This window comes from Halichoerus grypus, chromosome 15 (genome assembly GCF_964656455.1).
Source record: "Halichoerus grypus chromosome 15, mHalGry1.hap1.1, whole genome shotgun sequence".
NCBI lineage: Eukaryota > Metazoa > Chordata > Mammalia > Carnivora > Phocidae > Halichoerus > Halichoerus grypus.
The window spans coordinates 51541956-51568685 of NC_135726.1; the positions used below are offsets into that span (position 1 = coordinate 51541956).

General features: G+C 55.8%; 1 protein-coding gene across 5 annotated transcripts; it reads right to left on the bottom strand.

The window, feature by feature from the left end:
• EML2 (EMAP like 2) lies at window positions 1–25754 on the bottom strand. Of its 5 annotated transcripts, none has more exons than XM_036091494.2 (22): window positions 25421–25747; window positions 22468–22686; window positions 22261–22384; window positions 21968–22072; window positions 20051–20079; window positions 19720–19849; window positions 16262–16411; window positions 15686–15755; window positions 15475–15585; window positions 14016–14111; window positions 12996–13130; window positions 11915–12014; window positions 9130–9284; window positions 8852–8977; window positions 6448–6579; window positions 3846–3913; window positions 3488–3576; window positions 3156–3253; window positions 2643–2730; window positions 2151–2246; window positions 757–887; window positions 1–413 (listed from the first exon to the last, which is right to left on the bottom strand). In XM_036091494.2, exons 1-22 carry the CDS (start codon window positions 25590–25592, stop codon window positions 288–290), a joined length of 2550 nt encoding a protein of 849 aa, XP_035947387.1. In that variant the 5' UTR covers window positions 25593–25747; the 3' UTR covers window positions 1–287. The 5 variants fall into 5 exon arrangements, 4 of the variants coding, with proteins under 4 accessions (XP_035947387.1, XP_035947389.1, XP_035947388.2 ...); XM_036091496.2 differs by lacking the exon at window positions 25421–25747 and adding an exon at window positions 23711–23807; XM_036091495.2 differs by lacking the exon at window positions 6448–6579 and having other exon boundaries at window positions 25421–25750.
• Window positions 25755–26730: the final 976 nt, after the last annotated feature.

Here is a 26730-nt window from a genome sequence, read left to right on the forward strand (position 1 = left end):
GTCAGTGCATGTGTCTTTATTTCTGGGTGATATAAAAGAATAAACTTAAAAAAACACTCCAAATCAAACACCTTAATGGCTCCCCAAAGCAATGTGACCCCTTTTCCCACCCCGATAAATAGAGACTTCTGTCAGTCTACCCTCCCGCCCCCATAACCCCCTCTGCTATAGACATACTCTGGTATATATTACTCTACTCGGCAATAGACATTTCCCGAAAATACAAGTCCAGCCCTGCCACCTGACTCTCCCGGGGCCCCACGTCCCTGGGACTCTCCTTCCCCACCTCAGACCACCCGCCACTGCAGCACACTGGTGTCCTTGCCCCCCGTGGTCAGGGCCACGCTGTCATCCCACAAGAAGGCCACATTTGTCACATGGCTGCTGTGTCCGCCGTATTTGTGGCTGAGGGCCTGGGAGAGGGAGAGAAAGAAGTGAAAGAAGGTGATCTGTCACGTTCATGGCCGGAGCCCCTGTGCCAGGCACACAGTAGGGGCTCAGTGACTGTTTCTGGCGTGAATAAGGATCAGGGAACCAAAGAGCCCTGAATCGCAGACACTCGGAGCCGAGCGTTAGCACTAGAGACTGAAAGTTACCGACTTTGAGGTTCAAGAACAACCCTTGGGATCATGTCATGGCCTTCCTTGCACAGATGGGGAAACTGAGGCCTGGGGAGTGTTGCCTCACTCTCGCCCCCAAGGCTGCTTGTCACCTCCACCCTGCCAGCCTCCCGGGGCGGGGCGGAGGGGGACTCACTCGGGGCTGACAGCAGGGGTAACTGAACAGGTGGACTTTGCCAAAGTCATCAGCTGAAGCCAGCAACTTCCCGTCATGGGAGCGGGCCACGGCATTGATATCAGTACCATCTGCTCCTTCAGACCAGATCCCTGTGGGCAAGATGAGGGGTGGGTGGGGGTGAGAGGTCAGCTGGGGTCAGGGACCCCTGAGGTGAGCAGGCCCCAGCCTCCCTGCCTTCCTCCCACCTAGCTTGTCTCTGGCCAGGGAGGAGAACTGGAATGATCTTTTTAATTGATTTATTATTTTTTAAAGATTTTATTGATTTATTTGCTAGAGAAAGAGAGAGAGCATAAGCAGGGGGAGGGGCAGAGGGAGAAGCAGACTCCCCGCTGAGCAGGGAGCCCGACACGGGGCTCCATCCCAGGACCCTGGGATCATGACGTGAGCCAAAGGCAGCCGCTCAACTGACTGAGCCACCCAGGCGCCCTGGAATGATCTTTTTTAAATGTGTAATTGACCCTGGCCTTCCACTGCTCAAAACCCTTCTGTGGCTCCCTGGTGGCCTTGGGAGAAAGCCCAGGCCACCGCCGCCGCTGCTGCTTTTTATTTAAATTTTTAAGTTTAGGGGCGCCTGAGTGGCTCAGTCGTTAAGCGTCTGCCTTCGGCTCAGGTCATGATCCCAGGGTCCTGGGATCGAGCCCCGCATCGGGCTCCTTGCTCTGCGGGAAGCCTGCTTCTCCCTCTCTCACTCCCTCTGCTTGTGTTCCCTCTTTCGCTGTGTCTCTCTCTGTCAAATAAATAAATAAAATCTTTAAAAAAAAAATTTTTTTTTAAGTTTAATTTATTTAAGTCATCACTACACCCCAGGTGGGGCTCGAACTCACGACCCTGAGATCAAGAGCCGACTGAGCCAGCCAGGCGCCCCAGAAAGCCCAGGCTTCTTAGCATGACCCCCAAGCTCTGGCCCACGCTGCTCCAGCCGCCTCCTCCCTGGGGCTCCCCTTGGACTTCGCAATGATTTACCCCTCCTGCCTTCTTGGATTTCACCAAATGCCAAGTTCCCTGCCACCTCCCTGCTTTTGTGGGAGACGTGCTATGATTCCCTAGCCCCCAGGACTGCTTTCCTTCCTCACTGCCTCCTCATCCTCTAGGTCCAGCTTCGATAGCCCTTCCTCCAGGAAGCTCTCCTTGACTCCCTCCCATGCTGGGCTCAGGTGGCAGCCCAGTCTCAACCCAGCTGACTCTGGGTTGTCTGGGGACAGGTCTGTCTCCTTCACTGGACTGTGAAGCTCATGAAGGCAGGGACTGGGCTGGGCCCGGGGATAACCAATAAGAGACTCCGAGGACCACCAGTCAAGGATGTTTCTTGGAACTCCTGCCCTTGGTGGGACCTCCCCCATTCCAGAACTTACCAAACACCCCAAATCCCAGGACACAAGTGGCCGTGGCCCATTCCACGTTCCTCACAGCATCTGCACTAGTGATCTGCTTACAGGTAGCTGGGTCCCCTGGGGCAGAAAACAGGGGGGTGCGGGGGGCTCAGAGCAGTTACTAACTTAACCCATTCATTTCACAGTCCAGGGGCACCAAGGTCTGAGACAGGAGGCTAGGGTCCTAGGACTCATTCCACCTCTCCAGACTTGGATGAAGGCGCTAGATCCTGGGTGGTGACATTCCCAGGCCTGAGCAGGGGCATCTGCTCAGAAACCTGTGCCCCACCCATCGAACCAGAAAGGGGAGCAAATCCGAAGCCAGGAGACCGATCAATGAGAACAGCCCCTGCCACAGGAGCCAGAGGAGAGAGGCCAGAAAGCTCTGCCCCCCTTCCGGGGAAGTCTACGTAAATCGCACACGGAAACAGGGAAGCTGAGGGCGGGGCGGCCTTTGGCTTTCAGAGCACTCACAGTACAGAATCTCGTAGTCCCCGGAGTTGGTGACAAAGCAGCTGCTGTCCTGGGCCCAATCCAGGTGGGTAATAAAACTGGAATGGCCCTGCGGGGGGGAGGGGAGGGGTGGAGTTAGAACTGGACGGGGTGGGATTAGACCAGGAGAGGTGGAAGGCAAAATACAGAGGTAGGGTGAGAACACGAGGGGGCCAAAGGAAGGATACACGGCCTTTGGAGCGTGGGGGCGGGGCCAGACTACCATGGGCGGGGCCAGACTGATGGGCGGGGCCAGACAGAAAGGGCTTAGAACACAGTGGGGTTTAGAACAGGTGGGCACGGCTAGACACAGAGGGGCGGGCTTGTAACACGGGGTGGGGGTGGGGGCAATGTGTGGGCGGGGCTAAGACTCCTTGAAGTGATCAGGGCAGAGTCAGTAGCGTTGAAGCTGTGCTCCCTTGAAGGAGAAAACTGGTTAATTCTGCAGCCCCTGGACGGGGTGGCGGCGCGGGCTGGGGGCCACTGCCCACTCACCGAGCACTTGCCCAGGCGGCTGACCTTGCGGCCGCCCTGGTCCACCGTGTACACGTACACCAAGTTGTCGTGGGAGCCCACGGTCAGGTACGCCCCGTCTGGGGGAGGGGGAGGGGGGGCTATGAGGAGGCACCCAGGCTCTACCCCCTTCTCTCTCAGACTCAGCCCCCCCGCTATTCCAGACTCCTCAGCTGTCCCAGCTCCGTCCCCGCTACACTCCTAGACCGGCCCCTCGGCCTTGCCAACACAGGTATCACGCCTTCCCCCTGCTAGTGACTGAGCCTCAGTTCCCCAGCCTGGCTTCTCCAAGATCCCTGGGCCCCGCCGCTTACCTGGAGAGAAGCTGACCACTGAGATCTGTTCATTGCCATCGGTGTGGATAGCCACCAGGTCATGGGTCTCCGTGTCCAGGAGCAGCCATCTTTAAGGAGAAGGCATGATTGGGGGAGGGGATGTGAGCTGATCTGGTCGGGGGGGGGCGGGCAGCAATCTGGGGGGCCTAAGGGAGGGACCCCAAAAAAGATTTGGAAGAGAGGCTGACTCCAGACAAATGCTGGGAGAACAGCTTGGTGAAGTCTCTTAATTACAGATGCTGCGGGCTCTGGGGACATAGGGTAGGGGGATGGGTGTCAAGGGACAGTTCTCAGGGACAGCAGAGAAGCTCTCCCCAAATGCCCAACTCAGCTTTACCTGCCAGTCACCGTGCCCACGGCCAGGACAGAGCCACTGGGGTGGAAGCCAGCAGAACGGGCAGGGTCCTGAGGGGAGAGAGGGGACAGGGCTGAGAACGGGGGTCTCCAGTCTATCCGGCCATTGTTCCCCAACCTCAGAGCTACCACAGACTTCCTCTGCTGCCACAGAGGTTCCCAAACCACCCTCCCTTCCTGTACCATGTCACCTCAAACAGAAAACATTCCTGCTGTCACTACTGACTGGAGCCTTTCATACTCCTGGGCTAAATTCCCACAGCTTTACTCACCCGTGACTTCCGTAGGTAACTTTCTAAGTGAGATTGTTGGGACTCAGGGTATCCATTTTTTTTTAAGACCTTTGATAGGTAATGCCAACTTGCTCTCCATAAAATTCTATCAACTCAGGGGCGACTGGGTGGCTCAGTCGTTAAGCGTCTGCCTTCGGCTGAGGTCATGATCCCGGGGTCCTGGGATCGAGCCCCGCATTGGGCTCCCTGCTCGGCAGGAAGCCTGCTCCTCCCTCTCCCACTCCCCCTGCTTGTGTTCCCTCTCTTACTGTGTCTCTCTCTGTCAAATAAATAAATAAAATCTTAAAAAAAAAAAATTCTATCAACTCCTCACCAGGCATGTCCAAGAGCCAGTTTCCCCACATCTTTGTGAAGCACCCAGCAATGGGTATTTCCATTTTTTGAATGTTGGGGGCACTTGGTTGTTTCCCAGGCAAGATAGCACCCTGGAATCACGGTTGGTTGGCTGGTTCACACGGTGGCTCTGACACTTCCTAGTTATATGACATCAAATAACCTTCCCTGTCCGAGCCTCGGCTGCCTCGTCTAGCAAAGGCAGAACATCAATCCTTCACAGGATTGTTATAAGCAAGATGTAAAGTCCTTAGAACAGTAGGCTGGTAAGCCAGATGGCGTACAGGAAGCACTCCACAAAGGCTGATTATGAGTATAATTACACGGTGAGGATGGGCAAGTGATTTTTTAACCTTTCCATGCCTCTTTCCAAGCGGGAATTGGTCATCCCCACTGCCTTGTGGAGGTTGCGAGAAATTAAAAGGACGAAGTGGGTAACGTACTAAGCCAGTGACTCTGGTTGTGGTCGACAAGCTACCCGAATCAGAAAAATCTAAGGGAGCTCGTTACCAACTTGCAGATCTCGGGTCCCAAATATAGAACTCCTGAATCAGATGCTCTGTAGATGGGGTGAAGGATTCTGCATTTCTAATGACTCCCGGGTGGTTCGACGCCAGAATGGGGATGATGATACCCGGCCCTAACAATTTCCAGAGCGCACCATGCCCGACTCAGGAGTTCAAAGGCCGTCAAGTGTTCTCGGATCAGCGGTAACCCGGCATTCCTGGAGCAAAGCCTCAGAGAGTGGCGCGGGGGATATGACGGACTGATGTTCTAGGGTCCCAGGAGGACAGGCAGGGGACCTTAAAAATTACACTACCCAGAATCCTCTGCACTGTGATTTGGGTCAGACGATCCATTGGGCTCTTGTGGGCTCCGGAAGACAGAAGGCAGAGGCCCCGCTCTCCCACCCATCACTTGGGCTCTGAAAGCAATGGCATTTGCTACCCTCGTGCTCAGTCGCCAGCCTTGAAAGGTGGGAGCGCAGAGTATCAAGACTACAGTGCAAACGCGGCCAGCACTGGGTTGCTCTGGGGCAAGCCAGTCCACCAGAAGCCCCTATGACGGAGATGTTCGTGATCTGTGCTTCCCAGTACGGTGGCCACTAGCCATGGGTTTGAAAGGTCGCTAGTGCAGGGGCGCCTGGGTGGCTCAGTCGTTGGGCGTCTGCCTTTGGCTCAGGTCATGATCCCAGGGTCCTGGGATCCAGCCCCGCATCGGGCTCCCTGCTCAGCGGGAAGCCTGCTTCTCCCTCTCCCACTCCCCCTGCTTGTGCTCCCTCTCTCACTGTGTCTCTCTCTGTCAGATAAATAAATAAAATCTTTAAAAAAAAAAAAAAAAAAAGAAAGGTCGCTAGTGCAACCGAGGAACTGAAGTCTTAATTCTATTTACGTTTTAAAGTTCATTGGCGAGCCACACATCCTGAACGGGGCAGCTCCAGAGCCAGCCCTCGCGGTGACCCCGGCCTCCTGGCTCCCAGGCGAGGATGGCACTTTCTTGAACTCGGTGCTCCTGACCCCGCCCTCCTGCCTGTGGCAAAGGCAGCAGCTGGCTTCCCTGGCGGGTGGGTTCTGGGCCTCCTTCCAGGGGAGAACCCGCTCCTCCGGCCCTTCCAGGCAAGTCCGTAAGCACCCAACTCTGTGCATCAGGGCGCCTGGGGGGCTCAGTGGGTTAAGCATCTGACTTCGGCTCAGGTCATGATCTCAGGGTCCTGGGATCGAGCCCCGTATCAGGCTCTGTGCTCGGGGGTGAGGGGGGTGGGGTCTGCTTGTTCCTCTGCCCCTCCCCCCAACTCCCACGTGCACACACGCTCTCCCTCTCAAATAAATAAAATCTTAAGAAACATATATATGTATATATATAAATCCCAGTGTGCTTAAGAAGACTTGACGCTGAGCCCTGACACATTGAGACAGGCGGTTCTGTTAGAACAGGGTGCCGGGTTCCCTGTCCCCTTACCTCGATGATCCTACTCCACAGAGGCTGGTGGGACTCCGCATTCCACAGATGCACCAGCTTATCCTGCCCACATGTCACAAACTGGGCCCGGCTGGGGTGTGTGGCCAGGCCCCACAGCTCTTCCATGTGGCCCTGGCGCAAAGGGGAGACAGCAGCGTGGAGACGGCCAATCTGGGCCCTTGCCCCACCGAGCCTGGTGCCAGAAAGAAGTGCTAGACTAGGCGCGCCTGGGTGGCTCATTCGGTTCAGCGTCTGCCTTCCACTTGGGTCATGATCTCTGGGTCCTGGGATCCAGCCCCGCATTGGGCTCCCTGCTCAATGGGGAGTCTGCTTCTCCCTCTCCCTCTGCACCTCCACCCCGACTCCCCGCCTCGCTCATGCTTTCTCTCAAAACAAATAAAATCTTGGGGGCGCCTGGGTGGCTCAGTCGTTAAGCGTCTGCCTTCGGCTCGGGTCATGATCCCAGGGTCCTGGGATCGAGCCCCGCATCGGGCTCCCTGCTCCGCGGGAAGCCTGCTTCTCCCTCTCCCACTCCCCCTGCTTGTGTTCCCTCTCTCTCTGTGTCTCTCTCTGTCAAATAAATAAAATCTTAAAAAAAAAAAACAAAACAAACAAATAAAATCTTAAAAAAAAAAAGAGGTGCTAGACTAGCCCCAGCAACACACTGGGGCCACAGGGGACCCAGGGAAGATCCTTTCCCCAGTGTGTCCGGAGGCTGTGACTGAGCAGCCCCCGGCCCCGGTGTGTGGTTCGAGGCAAATGCTGCCCCTCTCTCCAGACCTCTGTCCTCCAGTTTGTACACGGGGCGGGGGGAAGCAAGAGAGATGCTGGGTGGGAGTTGGACCCTGGGAGTCAGGTGGCGTCCAGAAGGCCGTGAGATCCCATGGAGGGTACTAGGCCTGGGGAGTCTGACCTCAGCTCCCTCTGACTGATAGGTCAGGTGACTTCTCCCTGGATCCTCAGTGTAATCTTCTGTAAAATGGGACTCATCCCCATGTGTGTCTCATGACATTGCTGTGCTCACTCGAATCATGGATGGGAAAGTGTCCGAGGCTAGTACAAAGCGCTCACGAAATTAGCGCTATATAAAACTAATAATTACTATTTTTTTTTTTTTTTTTTTTTTTTTTTTTTAAAGGATTTTATTTATTTATTTGACAGAGAGAGACAAAGCGAGAGAAGGAACACAAGCAGGGCAAGTGGGAGAAGCAGGCTTCCTACTGAGCAGGGAGCCCGATATGGGACTCGATCCCAGGACCCTGGGATCATGACCTGAGCCGAAGGCAGACGCTTAACCATCTGAGCCACCCAGGCGCCCTAATAATTACTATTATTAACATACACTATTAATATACTATGAAATAACAATGACGAGTAACGATATAATTGTTGACATCAGTATAACAATGTTAATAATAAAGTTCTAATAATATACTAACCTATTAATTATATAATCAACAATATGTAATATTGATACTGTTTTTAGGGGTCTCTACGGTCCCCTCTTGGCCTTGGGACATCTAGAAAGTTCCCCTAACCCTTGTTTTTCTTCATGCACCATGGAGACCAGAGCCAGAAGGAGATCTAAAAGCAGGAGCATGGATCTCAGCTAGCCTGGGACAGGGAGAATGCACGGAAGGAATGGAGGAAGCAGAACCACTGATCAAGGAGTAATTTTGGCCAAGGCTTCTGTGCCAGGCACCATCCTAAATGTTAAATAGGAACAGACTCATGGGTCCTTACAAACCCCCACGAAGATGGGCTCTGTTACTATCCCATTTCCCGGAGGCACAGAGGCTCCTCACTTGCCTCACATCACACAGCTAGTGAGCGACAGGGAGGTGATTCGATCCCAGGTAGTCGCACTGCAGAATTCCTATTCCCGACCACCATACTATACTATCCGGCCCCTCGGTGGGGTGGGGGGGAAAGGGGTGCTCACTGGGTGTGGGGCAGGGTTTGGGCATGCCAGGAGGGAGGAGTGGGCATTCGAGCTGCAAGAAGAAAAACGGGCAGACTCCACAGGGTCTTTCCAGATCCAGGGAGCTGGGACCTGGGAGGTGCATGGCCCAAGGTGCGTGCAGCCCGTGGGACCACGTGCCCGGGCACTTACCGACAGAAATGGACAGCACCCCTGATCAGAGGGGCAAGGGGCGGCATGGCTGCAGCAGGGTCCTGGGGTCCCTCTGCTGTGCCAGCAGGTAACTCGCTGGACCACAGGGAGTTCTGGGGCGGGGGTCCTGGGACAGGGGTGGGTTTATGGGCTGGGTGCAGGTAAAGGGAAGGTGAGTGGGGTTTGCCAGGCCAGAGGAAAAGGGATGGGGCAGGGAGGTGGTGAGAAATCAAAGTGGGAAGAGAGATGGAGAGACGTGGGAAGGAGGGCAGACGCGGGAGAGGCACTCACCTGGACGAGAAGTGAGAAGCCCGTGTGGACAGAGCCCTGCAGGATGGAGTTGCGAGTGGTCCCCACGTACAGCGTGTCTCCCCGGCCCTCCGCCACGGTGCGCACTGGGCCGAAGTCCTCCGGGACCTGAGGGTGGGGGGTGGAGGCAGATGAGGGCAGGATGCACGCAGAGAAGGGGTAGGGGGAGACCAGCTGGGGAGAGGAGGGTCTATCTGGAGCCCTGGCGTGTGTGGGGGGGAGGTCCCCTCACCTTCATAGGAGCCTCTCCCCCTCCTCACCTCCACCTCCTGCAGCTTGCTGTAGTCGGAACCCCAGAGGACCACCCGACGATCACGGCCCCCTCCGGACACCAGCGTCCCGTCCCGCAGGGCGCAGAGCCCAAACACACCGCCATCGTGGGCACCCAGCACCGCCTGTGTGATGCGGTTCCCACCTGTGGGGGCGAGGAGGGGTGGCCAGGGGCAGGGATCAGCATGGGAGGCTGCCCCTGTACTGCCCCTGAGAGCACCCTGAATGCTCAATTCTACATTCAGCCATTCACCCACCCATGACCTATCTATTCCAATACCTTCTCATCCATCCATTAAACCATCTGAACTAACATCTACCCATCCACTTTTGATCCATTCACCCCCTCACCCACCCATCCAGCCATCTACCCCATCCATCCATCCATCCATCCACCCACTCATTCATCCATCCATCCACCCACCCATCCATCCACCCATTCATCCATTCATCCATCCATCCACCCATCCATCCACCCATCCATCCATCCATCCACCTGTCTACTGATCCACCCACCCATTCATCCAACTCTCATCCATCCATTCACCTTTCATCCAACTATCATCCACCTGTCAATCCATCCGTCTATCCAAACATCTGCCATCTGTTTTCCCATCCATTTACCCATTTACCCATCTATCCACTCATCTGTCCATTTGACCATCCACTCATTTATCCATTAACCTATTCAATCGACAATTATCTTACTTGAATATACTCAGGGCCCAGCTTCACGCTGGGCGATACTGGGGACACAGTTGTGACCAAGACAATGTCAGATCTTGCCATCATGGGGCTCACAGTCCAATTTCAGAGATAGACCTACTACCAGTCAGTGGCAACCCAAGGTGGTTGGGGCTAGGATGCGGAAACCCAGGAGACTGTGGGATCCCATAGAGAACACCCAGCCTGGTGGGTCAGGGTGGGCTTCCTGGAGGAGAAGATGGCTGAGCAAGGATCTAAAGGATGAGCAGGAGTCAGCTAGGAGAACAGAAGGTGGAAAAGTGCTGCAGGCAGAAAGAACAAGGTGTGCAAAAGGAAAAGAGGACGAGAAAGCACGCACTATTTAGGGAACTGTAACAAACCTAGCCTGGGGCGCCTGGGGGGTGCAGTTGGTTGAGCATCTGCCTCTTGGTTTCAGCTCAGGTCCTGATCTCAGGGTTGTGAGATCGAGCCCTGCCTTGGGCTCCATGCTCAGCACAGAGTCGGCTTGGGATTCTTTCCCTCTTCCTCTCCACCCCCACCCTCCCCTGCTCGTGCACGCACATGCTCTCTCTCCCTATAATAAATAAATAAAATCTTCAAAAAGAAATCTGGTGTGATGACATGTAACATGCAAGGGGCCAGGGAAGGCAGGGCCAGACCACGCGGGGCCTTGGAGGACCTCAGTGAGGAAAATGGACGCTGTCTTGAGGGAACTAGGGAGCAATGGAAGAGTTTGGCGGGAGAACGGGGTCCGATTTACACTTGGTTGAGAACAAATGGAATTCGAGGAGGCAAGACTACAGACCAAGGACGAGGGAGGAGGCTGGGACAGGGACTCAGAGAAACAGTCCTCCTCAGGCCCCATCCTTCAACTCAGATGTCATGCCACACGTACATACATCATCCTGTCCACTTGTCTTTCCACCCACCCCGCAGCCCCACGGGACGGACCCAGGGGTGGGTCTGGGGATATGGAAATCAATCAGACCCAGTCTCTGCCCTCAGAGAACTCACAGTCGGCTGGGAAAGACATACCGCCAATGATTCAGAGCTTATTCTTAGCTGTCTGAGCTCAAGGGAAGCTCCAAACAATGCTGTGATGGAGGTAATATTATACCCATACTAGAGATGGGGCAACTAAGTCTCAGTCACAAAGTGACACCTGACTCAGGCCTGTCTCCCATATATCCATGTGCGGGGGGGCAGGGTGCCTGGCTTGGCCACTTGCTGGGTCATTTCCCTTCTCTGAGCCTATGGTTTTTCCTTTTCTTTCTTTTTTTGTTTTGTTTTGTTTTTAAGATTTTCTTTCTTTTTTTTTTTTTTAAGTAATCTCTACACCCAAGTGGGACTCAAACTCACAAACCGGAGATCAAGAGTCACACGCTCTAGGGACTGAGCCAGCCAGGCTCCCCAGGAGCCTATGGTTTTCTGTCTGTGAAATGGGAATAATATTCAGTGCAGCCTTGAATAAGGAGCATCACGTATATGAAAGCAAACGTACCCAGGCCAAAAAACTCACTGATTGGTTCATGCCGTCCATCTGCCGGCACAACCCATTCATTTCTTCGTTCACAATTCACGCAAAGGCTGGGGCAAGCTTTTATTCACCCCGTTAGCCTTTGCTGGGACAACAACACACCAATCCACTGGTTGGGACAACCATTCATTCATTCACTTGCTCATTCACCTCATCGTTCGCCGTCAAGGAGGACAGTGCATTCACATCTTCCATTCACTGAGTAGGACAATTCACTCATTCCCTTATTCTTCATTCACTGCTCTGGGACAAACCATCCCTCTACCCACGCACCCATCCATCTACCCATCCACCCACACCTGGGTTAACCAGCTCATTTGTTTTTCATTCAAACTTGATCCCTACCACGGGATTTGCAGGGGACAAGGGTAGGGAATAAGAGATTTCATGGAGGTGGGGATACCAGAGCTGAGCCTTGATGGGGGGGTGGCGTGGGAATTAGGCAAGTAAGGATTCAGACTGTTTTATCATACGCTCCACACAAGCTGGGGCAGAGGAAGGCTCAGCCATAGGGGGTTAAGGGTGACACTGACCTTTGCCCCAGACATAGAGGTTCCCCCCAGAGTCCCCGGTGATCACATCACCACCCTCCAAAAAGGTCACACACAGCACATACTTCGGTTTCTCGTGTTTCTAGGGTAGAGGAGAAGGGGAAGGTGTCAGAAGGTTGTTGAAGCAGAGAGCCTCCTAGAGCTCACCCCCCCTCATCCAGGACCGTGGTCCAGGGGATCCCCTCCACGCTTTTGGGTGTGAGGCCCAGTGTGGAGCATCCCATCTCCAACCTGCCTCCATGGATCACTCCGTGGCCTAGAGCTTCTGACCCCATTGTCTCCCTTGCCCACTCCCAGACCCACTTCCTGCCTCCTTTCTGACTTTTCTTCTGTCCTCTCTCTGCCCTGACTCTCCCTCTCCATCCCTGGCTCTCCCCTGTCCTCTGTTCCCGGGTTCCCCCTCTCCCCATCCCCGGGTCTCCCCCTCTTTGTCCCAGGTCTCCCTTTCTGTCCCCGGCTTTCCCCCTCTCCATCCCTGGCTCCCCCACTCCGCCCCTGCCCCTCTCTCTTCCCCTCTCCTTCCCCACCCTCTGTCTCTCTGTCCCTCTCTCAGCCTCGCCCCACCCTTTCCTCAATATCTGTTTCATCTGTGCCCAGTTCTCAGGGCCTCCCTTTTTGGGGTGAAAGCCCCAGTTCTCACCAAAGACTGGTGAGCCCTGTCAGAGGTGCCCCTGCATCTTCTCCCAGGCCCTCTGCTTCCTGCTCAGTGTCTGTCTGTCTGGGTACGCATCTCTTTCGGCCAGTCGGCCTCTGACCTCGGTGTTTTTCCATATTCTCGGCAAGCATAGCACTGCTTACTGAGCATTTACTATCCACTAGGAGATGCTATACTCTTCACCCCATTGAAGCCTCCCGGCTTGAGAGTTAAGGAGGATTATCCTCACGGTATGGATAAGGCAACTGAGGCCCTGGCGGGCAACACCGTGGCATCCCCATAATCTCCAGCCTCTGAAACCCTCTAGAACCCTCTGGAACCCTCTGGGGCCCTCTGTTTTGTTGTCTGCCTGGGTGTCTCTGCCTGCCTGCTTCAGGGCCAGCCCGTCCCCACACCCCTGGCACTCACCTCAAAGAGGCCCTGCCGCTTGCTCAGGCCGCCCCCCTCCAGACTCCAGAAGTAGATGTGGGATTTCCCGCAGGTGATGAGCAGGGTGGGGTCTGTGGGGTGGAAGGTGGCCACCAGCACGGCCTCGTTGGAGCACTTTGGGAAGTGGGGGAGATTCTGAATCAGGACCTCAAAGCCACCAGGGCCACCCCACATAGGACTGCCCTATACAGCTGTGCGGGTTGTGCACTGCACACCCTAATTGCCTGTCTTTACTATACAGGCAAACTAAAGCACAGGAGGCAGGGCCAGCCGGCATAACACTATTGCCATCTTTGTCAACGTAACAGCAGACCCTGGAGAGCCCCAACTCCGCATCAAGTGCTGTGCTCAGTGCTTCACCCATTAACTCCTGTAATCCTCACAGCACCCTGTGAGGTAAGGCTCATTAGCGGCCCCCATCACTGATGAAGACTAAGGCTCAAAGAGGGGACAGCGTCCCTTGCCTTAGGCCACACAGCCAGGAAAGGGTCAAATCCACAATCAACTCCAGAGCCCAGCCTCTCAAACACTAAGTCTCTGTCCCCAAACTGTGGGCCCCATCCAGAACCCAGGTCTCCTGCCCCGCGCCCAAAATAGGCATGTGACCTCAGGCGAGTAGCTGTCCCCTCTACCATGCCTCAGATTACTCATCTAGAAGTCAGGCCACCACCCAGAGATGCAAGTCAACGTTTTGGACACTGCAAGGCTAAGGTCAGTAGCTGCCTCGCACCGACCTTTCTGTTGGGCCTGGTCCAGCATCCCCGCATCCCAACATCAAAGCCAAGGCCCTACTAGGAAGATGCTACCATTATCCCCATTTTACAGATGAGGCAATCGAGGCTCAGAGAGGCAAGCCTCTTGCCTGAAGTCACACAGCCACCAAATGGTAAAGCCTGGACTTAAACGTGAGTCTCTCTGGTTCCAGACTCCTAACCGCTGAGATCCAGGCCAGTCCCAGAGAGGTACCCCAAGGAGAGGGGATGAGAACAGTCACCCCACCTTGCCATCCACCACCTTGCCCTCCTTGGCCCAGTCCCACACAGAGAGCATGTGATCGTTGGATTCGTCCACTGCACAGAGCAGGTTGCCCCCATTCTAGAAGGAGGAGAGAGGAAGGGGGCAGAGAAGGTGGGTCAGGATCCATCCCCTCAACACTTTGCCCACAGGGGCATTTCCCACGCAGGCCTGTTTTAAGATTTTCAAAGGTCCTGGCCCACATTATATGAAATACATTCAAATACACTCCCTGTCCAGCAGCCAGACACACATTTTAAAGGGTTTCTAGAATTTTCCTTTTGAAATGACCTGTCCCTAAGAAATATCTCCTTGGGGGGCCTGGGTGGCTCAGTCATTAAGCGTCTGCCTTTGGCTCAGGTCATGATCCCGGGGTCCTGGGATAGAGCACTGCATCGGGCTCCCTGCTTGGCGGGGAGCCTGCTTCTCCCTCTCCCACTCCCCCTGCTTGTGTTCCCTCTCTTGCTGTCTCTGTCAAATAAATAAATAAAATCTAAAAAAAAAAAAACAAGAAAGAAATTCATCTTTATCCTCAGCTTTTTCTCTGTAGCCACCATGCGGTGAGGAATCCTGACACCACCTAACCTGTACTCTTATATGGAGTAACTTTTATGTACATGAAATTCCACAACCAAGTTGGTAAAATGTTGGGTGTTTATACCTTTGGTTAAACAGGTTAAGTTTGATTTTGCAGGGTTCACCCATCCCCATACACACTGTGGCAACAAAATTGCTTTCCTCTCCCACCCCCCCACCCCAAGTGTTCTCAAAGGACTCCCTGGGCCTCAGAAAATCCGTGAGGCTCTAATCAGTGCTTCTTACATAATCAGCGGGGAGGACTGGTTGTTTCTTATTCCTCAACCCCTTGCACATCAATACTTTGGTAGAATGCATTTTGATAAAAGCATAAAATATGATTAAAAAGCCCACCAATCACAAACTTGGATGTGGTGGGAAATGTCCAATTGTTCTACAAATTCCTAAAGGCTTACTCTCCAGTTCTGGGGTTATCTCACCCAGACCTGCCAACGCCCATCCTGCCAACACCCATCCAGGCCGGCCCGGAGAACCACAAGGCCCTACACACTGGGTTACAATGCCTAAGGGATAAGGACCTTTGGAGAACGAGAGCTGGTGCCAAAAAACACAACCAAGCATGGGCCGATCAAAAGATCGCCAAGGAGTTCGTCTGGGGACAATCAGGTCATGTGGGTCATCCCCTCCCCCCGCAAGGGCTAACAGAGCAGCCCTGTGAGGTCACAAAGATGGGGGCTCAGCCTGGAGGGCCTGGATTTCTGCCAGGGGGCATGGCCTACACCTTGGATGTTACAGTGAAGGCGTGGCCCCACCCCAAAGTTGTGGGAGTTGCGGGGGGAGGTGGGGGTGAGGGCTTGCTCCTGACTTTGGAGGTGAGGGGGCAAATGGAGGGCGGCGCAGAACTTACAGATTTGGAAAAGCCCACACAGCACACAGCTCTGTCAAACACCCCCAGGCCCAGCACATGTAAGGTGGAGAGAGAAACTGAGTCCCAAATGCGCACGTGGGGTGGTAGTGGCTGCAAGGAAGAGAGAGGCCTGTTACCTGGGGGGCCCAGCTGTCTGCCCCCACCCCCACCCCACCCCGGTCTCCACGAGCCGCCCCCTCCAATCTGTTACCTTTCCCTCCTTCGTGGTGCCTGCTACCTGCCCCGTGGCAATGGTGACCATATCAGGGTGGACAGCCAGGCTGAGAGAGAGGACAGATGGACAGGGCTCAGGGGGAGGGAGGGGGCTCACGGCGGCCCAGGACCCCTCCCAGAGCGGGCCGAAGTCTAAGGCCGGGCTATTCATTCCGCAAGCTGGTTGAGTGAGTTATTCAGCCAATAAACATCAATTTTGTCCGTTAACAATAAGGGGGCACGTTCTGGGTACTCAGGCTCAGAAGCAAGACTCTGGCCTGGGGTCTTTAACTCAAATACCCGCAGGGCTCAGGCCTGGACCCAACTGGTAGCCAGGAGAGTGCACCCATTTAAACGGGCTGTCTCTATCTGGCTCCAACACGCTGTGGGATTGTCTGGGGCGCCAGCTAGGAGTTTTCGAAAGAAGTGAAAAATCCACGCATTTGAGTGAATTCACCGACCTTTAAAATACTGATAAGCAATCCATTCCCGCCCCCGCCCCCCCAGTTCAGCCTGTAGGCCCCGCAAAGGCCTGGCCCCGCCCCTCCCAGCAGGGCCCCTCCCCCGCCTTTACCATTTGATGTCATCGTTGTGTCCCAGGTAATGCCGCTGTCTCTGCTCCTCCACGCTGTACAGCACGGCCACGGAGGCCACGAAATACACTATCTCGCCGGTGGGCAGCAGGTAAAGGTTGGCCCGGCAGTCTCGGCCGCGGTAGCCATAGCTGGAGATGCCCGGGGCAGGTCAAGGAGCCTGTTTGACATTGCACATGCGCACTGACTGCCAGACTCAAGAACTGGGCTTAGGTTTTCCTGCTTCCGCTCTGATCCCCGGCGACGGGGGTGGGGGCGGGGGTTGGGGTGTGTGTGTGTGTGTGTGTGTGTGTGTGTGTGTGTGTGTGTGTGTGTGTGATGGTATCCCCCCCCCAAAAAAATATGTCCACCAAAATATTAACCCTTGGAACCGGTGCATGAACCCTTCCCACTCACTTGGGAAAGGAGTCTTTGCAGATACAATTAAGGATCTCAAAATGAGATTATCCTGGATTATGTGGGTGGGTCCTAAATCCAAAGACAAGTGCCCTTGTAAAGAGTCAGAGAGGAAAAGACGTGAACACCGCGGGGGCTGTGGGATGGGACCCACAGGAAAATCAAGAGACTGGAGTGATGTGGAGGGGTTACAGGGCAAAGAGCCCCAACGGGCTGCCGGCAGCCACCAAAAGCCAGGAGACAGACATGGGACAAGTCCTCCCCCAGAGCCTCCGGAGGGAGTATGGCCCCGCCAGCACCCTGACTTTGGATTTCTGGCCTCCGAGAAACTGTGAGAGAAACTTTTTCTGTTTCAAGCCACCAAGTTTGTGGTAATTTGTCACAGCAGTCACAGAACACCAATCTAACCCCCGCCCCCCTCTCTCCAGAAGGATCCTGTTAAGACCTGTTAACACTGTTAGCTCACATCTGCTCCAACCTTCCCATGGGTCCCAAGTAACTCAGAGCAAAAGTCAAAATCCTTACGAAAGTCCAGGCACGAGGCCTGGACTGATCTGGGCCCGATTCCTCATTCCTCAGGCAGGCTCCACTCACACTGGCCTCCTCTCTGTTCTCACCTCAGGGCCTTTGCACTTGCTGTTCCCTCTACCTGAGTCCTCCTCCCCTTCATCCCTCCATGGCTCCCTCACCTTCTTCGGGTCTCTGCTCAACTGTCAGCTCCTCAGAGAGGCCTTTCCTGCCCTTGCTATTTAAAACTGCAAGCTCATGCACCCTCACTGCCTCCCCTCCCCTCCCCTACTCATGTTTCCGTCATACACTCATCAGAATCCCACACGGTTTAACTGTCTCCCCAGCTAGAGTATCTGCTCCAGGAGGGCAGGAATCTTTGTCCATTTTGTTCACTGCTGTATCCCTTGTGCCCAGATCAGAGCCTGGGACAGAGCAGACATAGGAATTTAGTATCTGATGAAGGAATGGCTGACTCCTCTGTTCAGAACTTTCTGTGGCTCCCCCCATTGGCCTGGCTGGGCCTTTTCTGGCCTCAACAGGGCTTCTGCCCTCCTTGGCTCTCTCTGATCTTGGAGTCCCTCAAAATGTCAAGATCATGGGATGCCTGGGTGGCTCAGTCGGTTAAACATCTGCCTTCAGCTCAGGTCATGATCCCAGGGTCCTGGGATCGAGTCCCACATCGGGCTCCCTGCTAGGCGGGGAGCCTGCTTCTCCCTCTGCCTGCCGCTCCCCTTGCTTGTGCTCTGTCTCTGATAAATAAAATCTTTCAAAAAAAAAAAAGCCAAGATTATGACTCCAAGCCTTGACACTAATTTCCCTTTGCCTAGTACATTCTACCTGCTACTCTTCTCAGCTGTCACTTCCTCCACTGGCCTCATCTCACTCATTAATTACCTGGTTCATCTGTTAACTGTCCCTATTCCCCAAGGAGACTGTGAGTTCCACAGTGGCCAAGACTGGGCTGTTTCATTCACTTCTATAACTCTTCCTCTGGGAAGCCCTCCCTGACCCCCAGGCTGGGTCAGCTGCCCCTCTGGGTTCCCCTATCCCAGCCCTGATCACTGTGGGTTGTCACTGTCAAGGAGTCTGTCCCCACACTGGACGGGGAGCCCTAGTAGGGCAGGATGTCATGGTGACTACTGGGTGCCCAGCCCTTGGCCCCAGATGGTCAGAAAATATCTGAATGAATGCTGACCCATGTATCGTGACCCCACAGAAAACTGCTTTACCCTGCAGTTACTTTGGAAACGGGACATCTGAGGCCCACATTGATTTCTGCAGCCTCGGCTGATCTAGCCTGGTACAACAGCTTAGGTATGCTTTGATTCTCGTGAATATTTCCAGCGCTCTCGAAGAGACCCTGGGCTCCAACAACCCTGCCTCCTCCAGAGCTGAAACCAAGCCCGAGAGAAGAGAGGACAGGGACTGGGTCCCTAGGATGCTGATCCCAAGCCCCAGTGGGCTTTTTGGAAAAAGCCTGGGCCACACAGTCGAGCATTCTTTGCCTCAGAACTGTTCTGACTCCCTAGGACAGGGCTAGGTCCTCTCTCTTGGACTCAGTTTTCTCATCCAGGAAGTGGGGGTCATAATTCCCAACCAGCAGGCTTCAGAGAGCTCTCGGAGGCTGCTGCTTGTGCAAATACATTCTCAGTTCTACAGAAGAGAAGGATCGTATCATTCACCATGTTTATCCATAAAACACTTTAGAACAGTGCCTGGCACCTAAGTCCACAATAATGAGTAGTTATTATGCTATCAATCCCTGTTTATGAGGCACATATTTTGAGCTTGGCACCTTTACACACTGTTTCATAGCCTTATGAATCTCAGATCACAAAACCCATTTTTCAGGGGACACAACTGAGGCACAGAGAGGTGAGGTGACTTGTCCAGGGTCACACAGCCAGCCAGAGGCTGGGCGGGGGTTTCAACCCATTTCTGCTAGGGTTCTTCACCATTTCCAACTTCTTCAATTTCTCAAATATGCCAAGCTCGCTCTGGCCACAGAACCCTCATACCTGCCGTGCCCTCTGGAACGTTCTTCTTCTAGTTCTTCCTATGCTGGCTCTTAATTGCTCAATTCGTGCAGCTCAAAGGCCCCCTCCTCAGAGAAACAGTGACTCCTCTCACATGACCTTGGGTTCCTGTGTTCCCAGCATTTACTACTTAACTGAAATTACCTTGTTTGACCACTGGCTTCTGGTACCTTCTCTCCCACTCAGCCCCCAACCCCCTTTAGAAGGTGAGCTCCAGTTCACTCCTGGAATCTAGAAGAGAATCGGACATATGGAAGGCACTCAGCAAACATTTGCTGCCTTCGTGAATCATAAAAGGTCATTTCATCTAATCTGCTTTCCTCTGGCTCCCTTCTGACTCCAGGGTCATCCTGACCCCTCAGGCCACAGAGGCCTACAAGTCCCTCCTGATTCAGCACAAAGAACGTGCCCCCCAAAGTCTCATTCCAGAAGGGCTTTTGTCCCCTCCAGACTGGAGGATGAGGGGCGGGGAGGAAGGGATTAGAGCAAAAGGATACACCCAGTCCAGCTTGAGACGGCTGGACGGCAGCTCCGAGCGCGTGTCCAGGCTGTAGGTGGGCGCCAGCTCGTCCGGAATCAGCATGGGCACAGGGCGCCCCCTCAGGAACATTTTCACGGAGCCCTCCTCTGCCAGGACACCCCCAGAGGTCAGGCGCTCACACCAGCCCCTATCCCCTATTCCCTCTCCCCTTTGGGCTTCACTTAAAAAAAAAAAAAAATGATAATAATGGGCGGGGAAACTGAGGCCAGAGAGGCAAAGGCTCCATAAGCCAGGTCCCCTGACCTCCAGCGATCCCCAACCATGCCCCTCCCCCTCTCCCCACTCACCCATGCTGAAGATAACTTCTTTGGTTTTGCTGCCAGGAAAGGGGGAGAAAAAGCGCCCTAATTAGCAGACGGGTCAGAAAAGGGGAGAAACCACTCCCCTACCCCACCGCTCCCCGGAGGTCTCTGATGAATAATGGGGGCCGCGTAAGGAGCGGAGCGCTGCCTCTCTGCAGGCCGTGTGCTTTGCTCGGTTGATCTTGCAGAGCCTAAGACACAGGCCCAGAGAGGCAGTGATCGCCAAAGATCACACAGCACGAAGTGGCAGGGACGCGATCCTGGAAGACGGGAGTCACCAGGGACCCCTCCCTCCTAATCAGCACCGCGCTCCCAGCGCTCCCCACCCCCAGTCCCACAGTGACCCAAACTTCAAGCAGCAAGGGAAGCGGTGAAGGGGCGTGTCTCCACGTTCCCTTGGCGGGCGGGAAGGGGTGATACTCGCGGGCCCAGGTCCCTGGCGAGGGCGAGGGGAGACCTGGGATCCAGGCCCCGGGGGGTGCAGGGAGGAGGGGGTCTGCCAGAGGGTCTCACCCAGCTCCAAAGCTACTCATGGCGGCGGCCGGCGGAGCTTCGGGGCCGGGGGTGGAGCCGGGACGGGCTCCGCCGCTTCCGGCCCCGGGAGGCGCCCGCGCCGCCGCGCCCTGCCCCGCCCTCCGCGGCCGACCCCGCGAGCTGGCCGGTCACACTGGGTCTCAGATCCCGGGCTGTGGGGTCCTGACACCAGGCTCTTTTGGGGGGGGTGGGGGGAGAGTGTTGTTTGAGAACAGGACTAGCGGGAGTGTCTGCCTGAGTTCAAACCCCACCTCTGCCACTTCCTAGTAGTGTGGACAAGTTGCCCAACCTCTGCCTCGGTTTCCTTGTTTTCAAAAAAATGGGGATAATAAGAATACCTACCTCGCGGGGTGATTGCGAGGATTATGTTGGTTAATTCATGCAAAGTGCCTGGAGTTGTGCCTAGCACATAGCACTATGTACGTGTTTGCTATTATTTGAGTCGGGTTGAAATGTGCGGTTTTGACCCAGTTCCTGCCTTAGTTCAGCCCCCAGGCCCACAGCATCGTGACTCCATCCTCAGGTTTTTACTCCGCCCAGACCTTCAGTGTGGTCCTGCCTCCAGGGAATTGACCACGCCCAACATCCCCGTCACACCCACCTCCCTTTCTGATCTGTCCCCAGACTTGACTCCTCTCTTGATAACTGAGTGCTCCCCCGTGAGCCCTCGGGTCCCCCCAGGAATTCTGACTGCGAGCACTTTATCGGGATCCAGCCCCTGGGCTGAGTCCCTTCAAAGCCTCCAGGTTGGCTCCGCCTCCTGGTGTCGGGTCACGCCTATCTGTGGCTCCGCCCCTCTGGTCTGGTCCGACTCCGCTGCCCCTGCTTCTTGCACCTGACCTGCCACCAGCTGGTATTGGGCCCAGTGATCCCCACCCCAGGCTCTGATTCTGCCCAGGCTAACACTCTGCCCATGCCCTCAAATCCCAATCATACCCGTCCCTCTATTTCCCTATTCCCTGCAGACACTGCTTTGAGGCTTCTGTCCCGGCCCCACCCCTGAGATTCAAGGGAGACTCTTTTACCTTAATTGCCACGCCCACAAGCCTGGCTCCCCCTTGATTTCCACTGTGGCTTACCCAAAGGACCCTAACCACTCACTTCTAAGTCCTAGCGCAGCCTCTTAAGGCTTGACCACGCCCCTCGATGTTGGCTGCGCCTTTCCAGGCCTTCCCCTTGGACTATGCTCCCTCAAGATTGGTCTCTCCAAGCCTCCGTCATAGTCCCCGCATTCGGAACTACATGGCCTCGCTCTAAGTTATCACCTCGTGGCCTGGGGCATCACCCGAAATTCCCCATCCCCTTTCCCATGCCTCTCTGGGGTCCTGGCCGCACCGTCTGTGACATAAGCCCACCCCAGACACCTACCCTTCCTTTTTGGCGCTACAATTGCTGCTAGAAGATGTGGTGCGGCTGCGGGGGTCCTCGCGGCGCACCGAGGCGAGGCGCTCTGGTGACAAATAGCGGCGGGCACTACGAAGAGAGAGCACACAGTTAGGAGCCTGTGAGGTTAGCAGGCCGGTGTGAGAGGCGGGCGAGAACCTCCTGGCACTTTCCATTGCTGGAGTTCGGGCACCTGAGCCCGTCCCTCGCCGTATAAACAGCCTCCGTCTCCCACGGGGTCTTGGAGGAGGCTCGGGACCCCGGCCTCCGTGCCTTACCTGCGCCCGGAGGTCGCCTCCTTCTTGGGGGAGGATGGGGAGGTGGCATAGCCGCCCACGCGCCGCGGAGGCCCCGCGCCATTGAGAGGCGTCCTGGTGGGAAGGCCTTTCAAGAGCTGACACACTAGAGGGAGAGGATGGGGTTAGAGGACAGAAGTAGTGAGTGTGCCCTCTCCCCATCTCATCCCTCTGGTCTAGCCAAGATACCCGAGGCTGTGGTGCCTAAGCGTGGAGGCGCTCGGCCCTTGGGGGTTCCCCGCGCGCGCAGCGCAGCACCCTGCTCTTCGCATGCCCGCAGGCGACGCAACGCGTCAGCCAGCGCCGCCTTGAGGACCGCGAGCTCGTCTTCCTGCAGCTGCAGCCGCTGCTCCAGCGCCGACACGCGGTCGTCCACCTCCATGCCGCTCGTGCCCGACAAATTGTCATCTGGAAGGAAGGACAGCGCGGGCTGCGGGGGCCACTCCGGAACTCCAAGGCTCAAGATGTTCCCCCGCGTCCCCCACCCCCCCCCCGCCACCTTCCCGAGTTAAAGCGGGGCCAGCCACCCCCCCTTCCTCTCCCTCAACCTGCGGCTTGAGGACGCTCGCAGATTGGCCAGGAAGACGGCTCCGAGGGAGAAGGAAATCCCCACCGCTCTCAGACCTGTGCTCCCACACTCCTCTGCCCGCCCTGGAGGTGTGACCTTAGGGAAGTCCCTTCCTCTCTTACTTTCTAAGATTCTACCAGTCAAGAGCCTCTCGGCTCTGATTTCAAGATTCTATGACTAAGATGCTAAATTAACTATGAGTGATATCAATATTTGTATCTTTTTTTTAAGGCGGCTCCACGCCCAACGTGGGGCTTGAGCTCACGACCCTGAGATCAAGGGTCGCATGCTCTATCGACTGAGCCGGCCAGGTGCCCCCATACCAATATTTTTTAAATGACACCGACTTAATCCTAGTGACACTAACGTTCTAGAATTGATCCTCAATATTCTCTGACGAATATCAATATTTTACCGCAGGTTCTAACGTTTCCTTTCTGTTTCTTAAGACTTTCCAAGCCAAAAAGGTCATGCCTGGTCCCTCCTCTTCCCCTTCTCTCCTCTCGGTGAGGTTCAACCCCAGAGTCGGCTGCAAGGACAGAGTTTCTGCGGCCCCTGGCGGTAGACTTGGGGGTTGCAGGCAGCGCATCACAGACCCAGGAGACCCACGGGAGGGAGATGCGGGCGGGGATCTGACAACCAAACTCTCTATCCCAGCCAGAGCTTCTCTCCTGTTCCTCTTCTCTATTTCGCTTCTGCACCCCACGCCCCAGATTCGGCTCTCCCTCTCCTCTCCAGCCCATGGGTGCAGGCAAAGAACTCCTCCATCACCCCCCAGCCCATTTTCCCCGAAGTGGGAGGGCGTGGATGACTGAGGCGTCCCTCTCCCGTCCCTCTCCCCTCTCCCTCCCAGACCACTCATACCCAGACTCATTGCTGGCAACAACCGAGGAAGACCTGGCTCCCAGCCGGGTGGAAGTAAAGGTGGTATTATTAACAGGGACGGGGCGTGGAGGTCGCACCTGCTGTCCCGCGTCGGTAGGCCGCCCCGCCCGCCCGCTGGGCTCCGCAGTGCAGCCGTCCGTCCCTCCCCTCCCCCCCCGACTCCTGGCGGCCCAATCGCCAGCCCGGCCTCGCCCGCCCTGCCCCCCACCCAGCGCCTCTTTGGTCCGGTGCTTGGACCTGCAGAGGAAGGTGGGGGCCTCCCGAAGTCGGAGGCAGGGAGCTGTCAGGACTTAGAACTCGGAAGGGAAGGGACTCTCAGGGTCCTGCTGGGATCACCTTTTCCAAAGGAGGAAACTAAGAACGGAGGCTGCGAGAGTGTGCGGAGATTCATCCAGTCAGTAGGTGAAGGGGCAGGAGGGCCCAATGACCTCGTTGCGCCAGGCCCCCTCTTACCTACCATCGCTAATACTACACATACTCCAAAAAAAAGGGAGGGGGAGAGAGAGAGAGGCCCCTTATTCTGTTATAGGGAGCTTACATGTGACAGGACTCTTCATGCGAAGCACTCAGCACTGTCCACTTAGCACTGTTTCCTGGCTCATGGTACGGTGCTCAGTAAATCCAGAATACAATTAACTATTATTATGGCACCTACTGCTCCAGGCATCTTTGGTAATGGTGGTATTACCTCCACTTTAGGAGGAGGGGAGGAGGAAGGGGATTGAGGCCCAGAGAGATGAAGTTACTTGTGCCTGGACACACAGCCTTGCAGCAGCAGAACAGGCACTGGACCCAGGCTTAGGCATTCTGCCTCTTAGAGGGTCAGAGGAGGCTAAAATAAGCATTCTGGTCCTCTGCCAACTCCAGTGTGACCAGGGGAGTGAGCCTCCAAACTGGAAGACAGTCTCTTCTCAGAGCCCCCTGAGTGAAATGGAGGTGCTTTCACCTTGGTCCTTCAAGCCCCCACCCAGAGAGGCCAGCTGCATTTTGAGGCCTTGGACCGCCCCCCCAGACCCCCTTAACTCAAGTCCTCTGCCCCCTCCTGGGCATTCCCCCACCCTCAGCCCTTTTGCCCAGAGACCAACCCTGGCTTCTTCTCCCCTCCCTTCCACCTCCTTCACCTCCTGCTCCCCTCATCTAGGCCTGACACTCACAGTGGTCCTTCGGGTAGAAGGGAGGGGTGTTTAGGAAGAAGGGATGAGTCCTAATGGGTAGGAGTGGTGGGGCCTGAGGATTTGGGGGTACAGTGGAGGCTAAAACCTCTGGTCATCCTACCTGCTCCCACACCCAGCCCACAAGCCTACACCAAATCCCACCTCCCCCTAATCTGTCAGTCCCTCTGCCAGGGAGAAGGGGTAGGGTCCCAGAGGATTGAGGGGGGGAAAGGGCAGAGTTCCAGACCTCCAGGCCTGTCTTCTCCGACCCCAAGCTCCTGAAGGTTCTGCCCCATCCTCTTCATCCAGTCACTTTGGGAGAAGGGGAGAGTCGAAGCAAGTGGGGGACTGGGATCAGGGCTTTGGGGATCAGGGACCTTGCTCTGGGGTCAGGGTCCTCCTGGGGGGGCGGGGCGGAGAAGGGAGGATCTTCAGCAAGGGGCGAGGATGGGGACTTGGAAGGAGGAGGTTGGGGCAGGAGGAAATGGGTCCAGCCCTGGGCGGAGCCAGGGTCGGAACTGAGGAGGGGTCTCACCGTTGCAGTATTGAAGCAACGAGGACGTGTCGTAGAGGCCGCAGAAGGCCGGGCCGCGCTCCGCCATCGCCCCGCCACAGCCACCGCCGGCCCCCCCGGCCCCAGCCTGGGCTCGGTCCCCCCCTCCAGGCCCTGCCTCCCGTTGCCATAGCAACGCCCTTCGTTCCAGCATCCCCGGCTCGGCCCGCCCGGCATCAGGCGGCCGGCGCCGGGCCTGGCACCGGGGTCATCCCCCAGGATGGCGAGAAAGGGGGGTCGGGACACCCCCTGCCAGGCCCCCCAACGCAATCCTTGAACCGGGATTGGTTGAGCCTAGATCCCCCTAGGTACCGTCTGGTCCCGCCCACAACCGGCGCGTATTCTCCCTAGACCCCCTCCTCGCCAGTTCGGGACCAATGAGAGCCTGTCGCCCAGGCCCCTCAGCCAATAGGGATGCAGAAGGATTGGAAGGGGCCGGGCTTTCCCTGCTTTTCAGCCTGAAGCATAGCCCCGGGCTCTGAGAGGAAGAGAGGGTAGAGGAAGACACTCCCCCAAACCCCCAAACCTTCTCCTTAATCTTTTACTGAATTTCACAAAAGCCCCCTCGCAGGACCAGGGCCCGACCCTAGAGCCTCAAATCTGCCTAGATATCCACTAGCTCCGCCCTCGAACTCTAATTCTTAGAGTCCTTGTTTATTAGATGGCGGCCCGCCCCCAGGCCCTTAGCTCCACCTCCAGAATCCTGCGGGAGCGAAAGTTCTATTCCTGCCCGCAGAGCCTTTGGCACCGCCCGCGAGGTATCCGAGAGCTATGGTACTTCGCCCAGGGCCCTTGACCCTGCCTTCTTTTAGGGTAAACTCCACCCCCGGGTTTAAGTCTGATATCGCTCCCCAGCCTTTCCTTCCTCTTTTTTATCCGCGGTCCCTTGGTTCCTCTCCGACAGCCCTCATCTCCCGCAACTTCATTATCCAGTCCGGGTTTTGACATAGGCCCAGCTGTGACGCGGGGAAGGCTGGCAGTGTCAGTCGGAGCTGGCTCTGATGTTGGGGGAGGAGGGGAGGAGAGAAAACCCGACAATGGATTTAAAGAATAGTGGATCACCTTCCCCCAGTCCCCACTGAGGGTCAGCACCTAATCTTGACCAGACCATGTTGTATAGGAAGGAGAAGAGAGCCCAAAGCGGGAAGAGATTTACAGGACACACAAGCAGACCGTGAAAGCCCTGGGCTTTGGAAACGGATGGACCTGAGTTTAAATCTTGACTCCACCAGTTTCTGGTTGTGACCCTGAGCCTCAGTTTCCACGTTTGAAACGTGGGCGGTCATATTGTG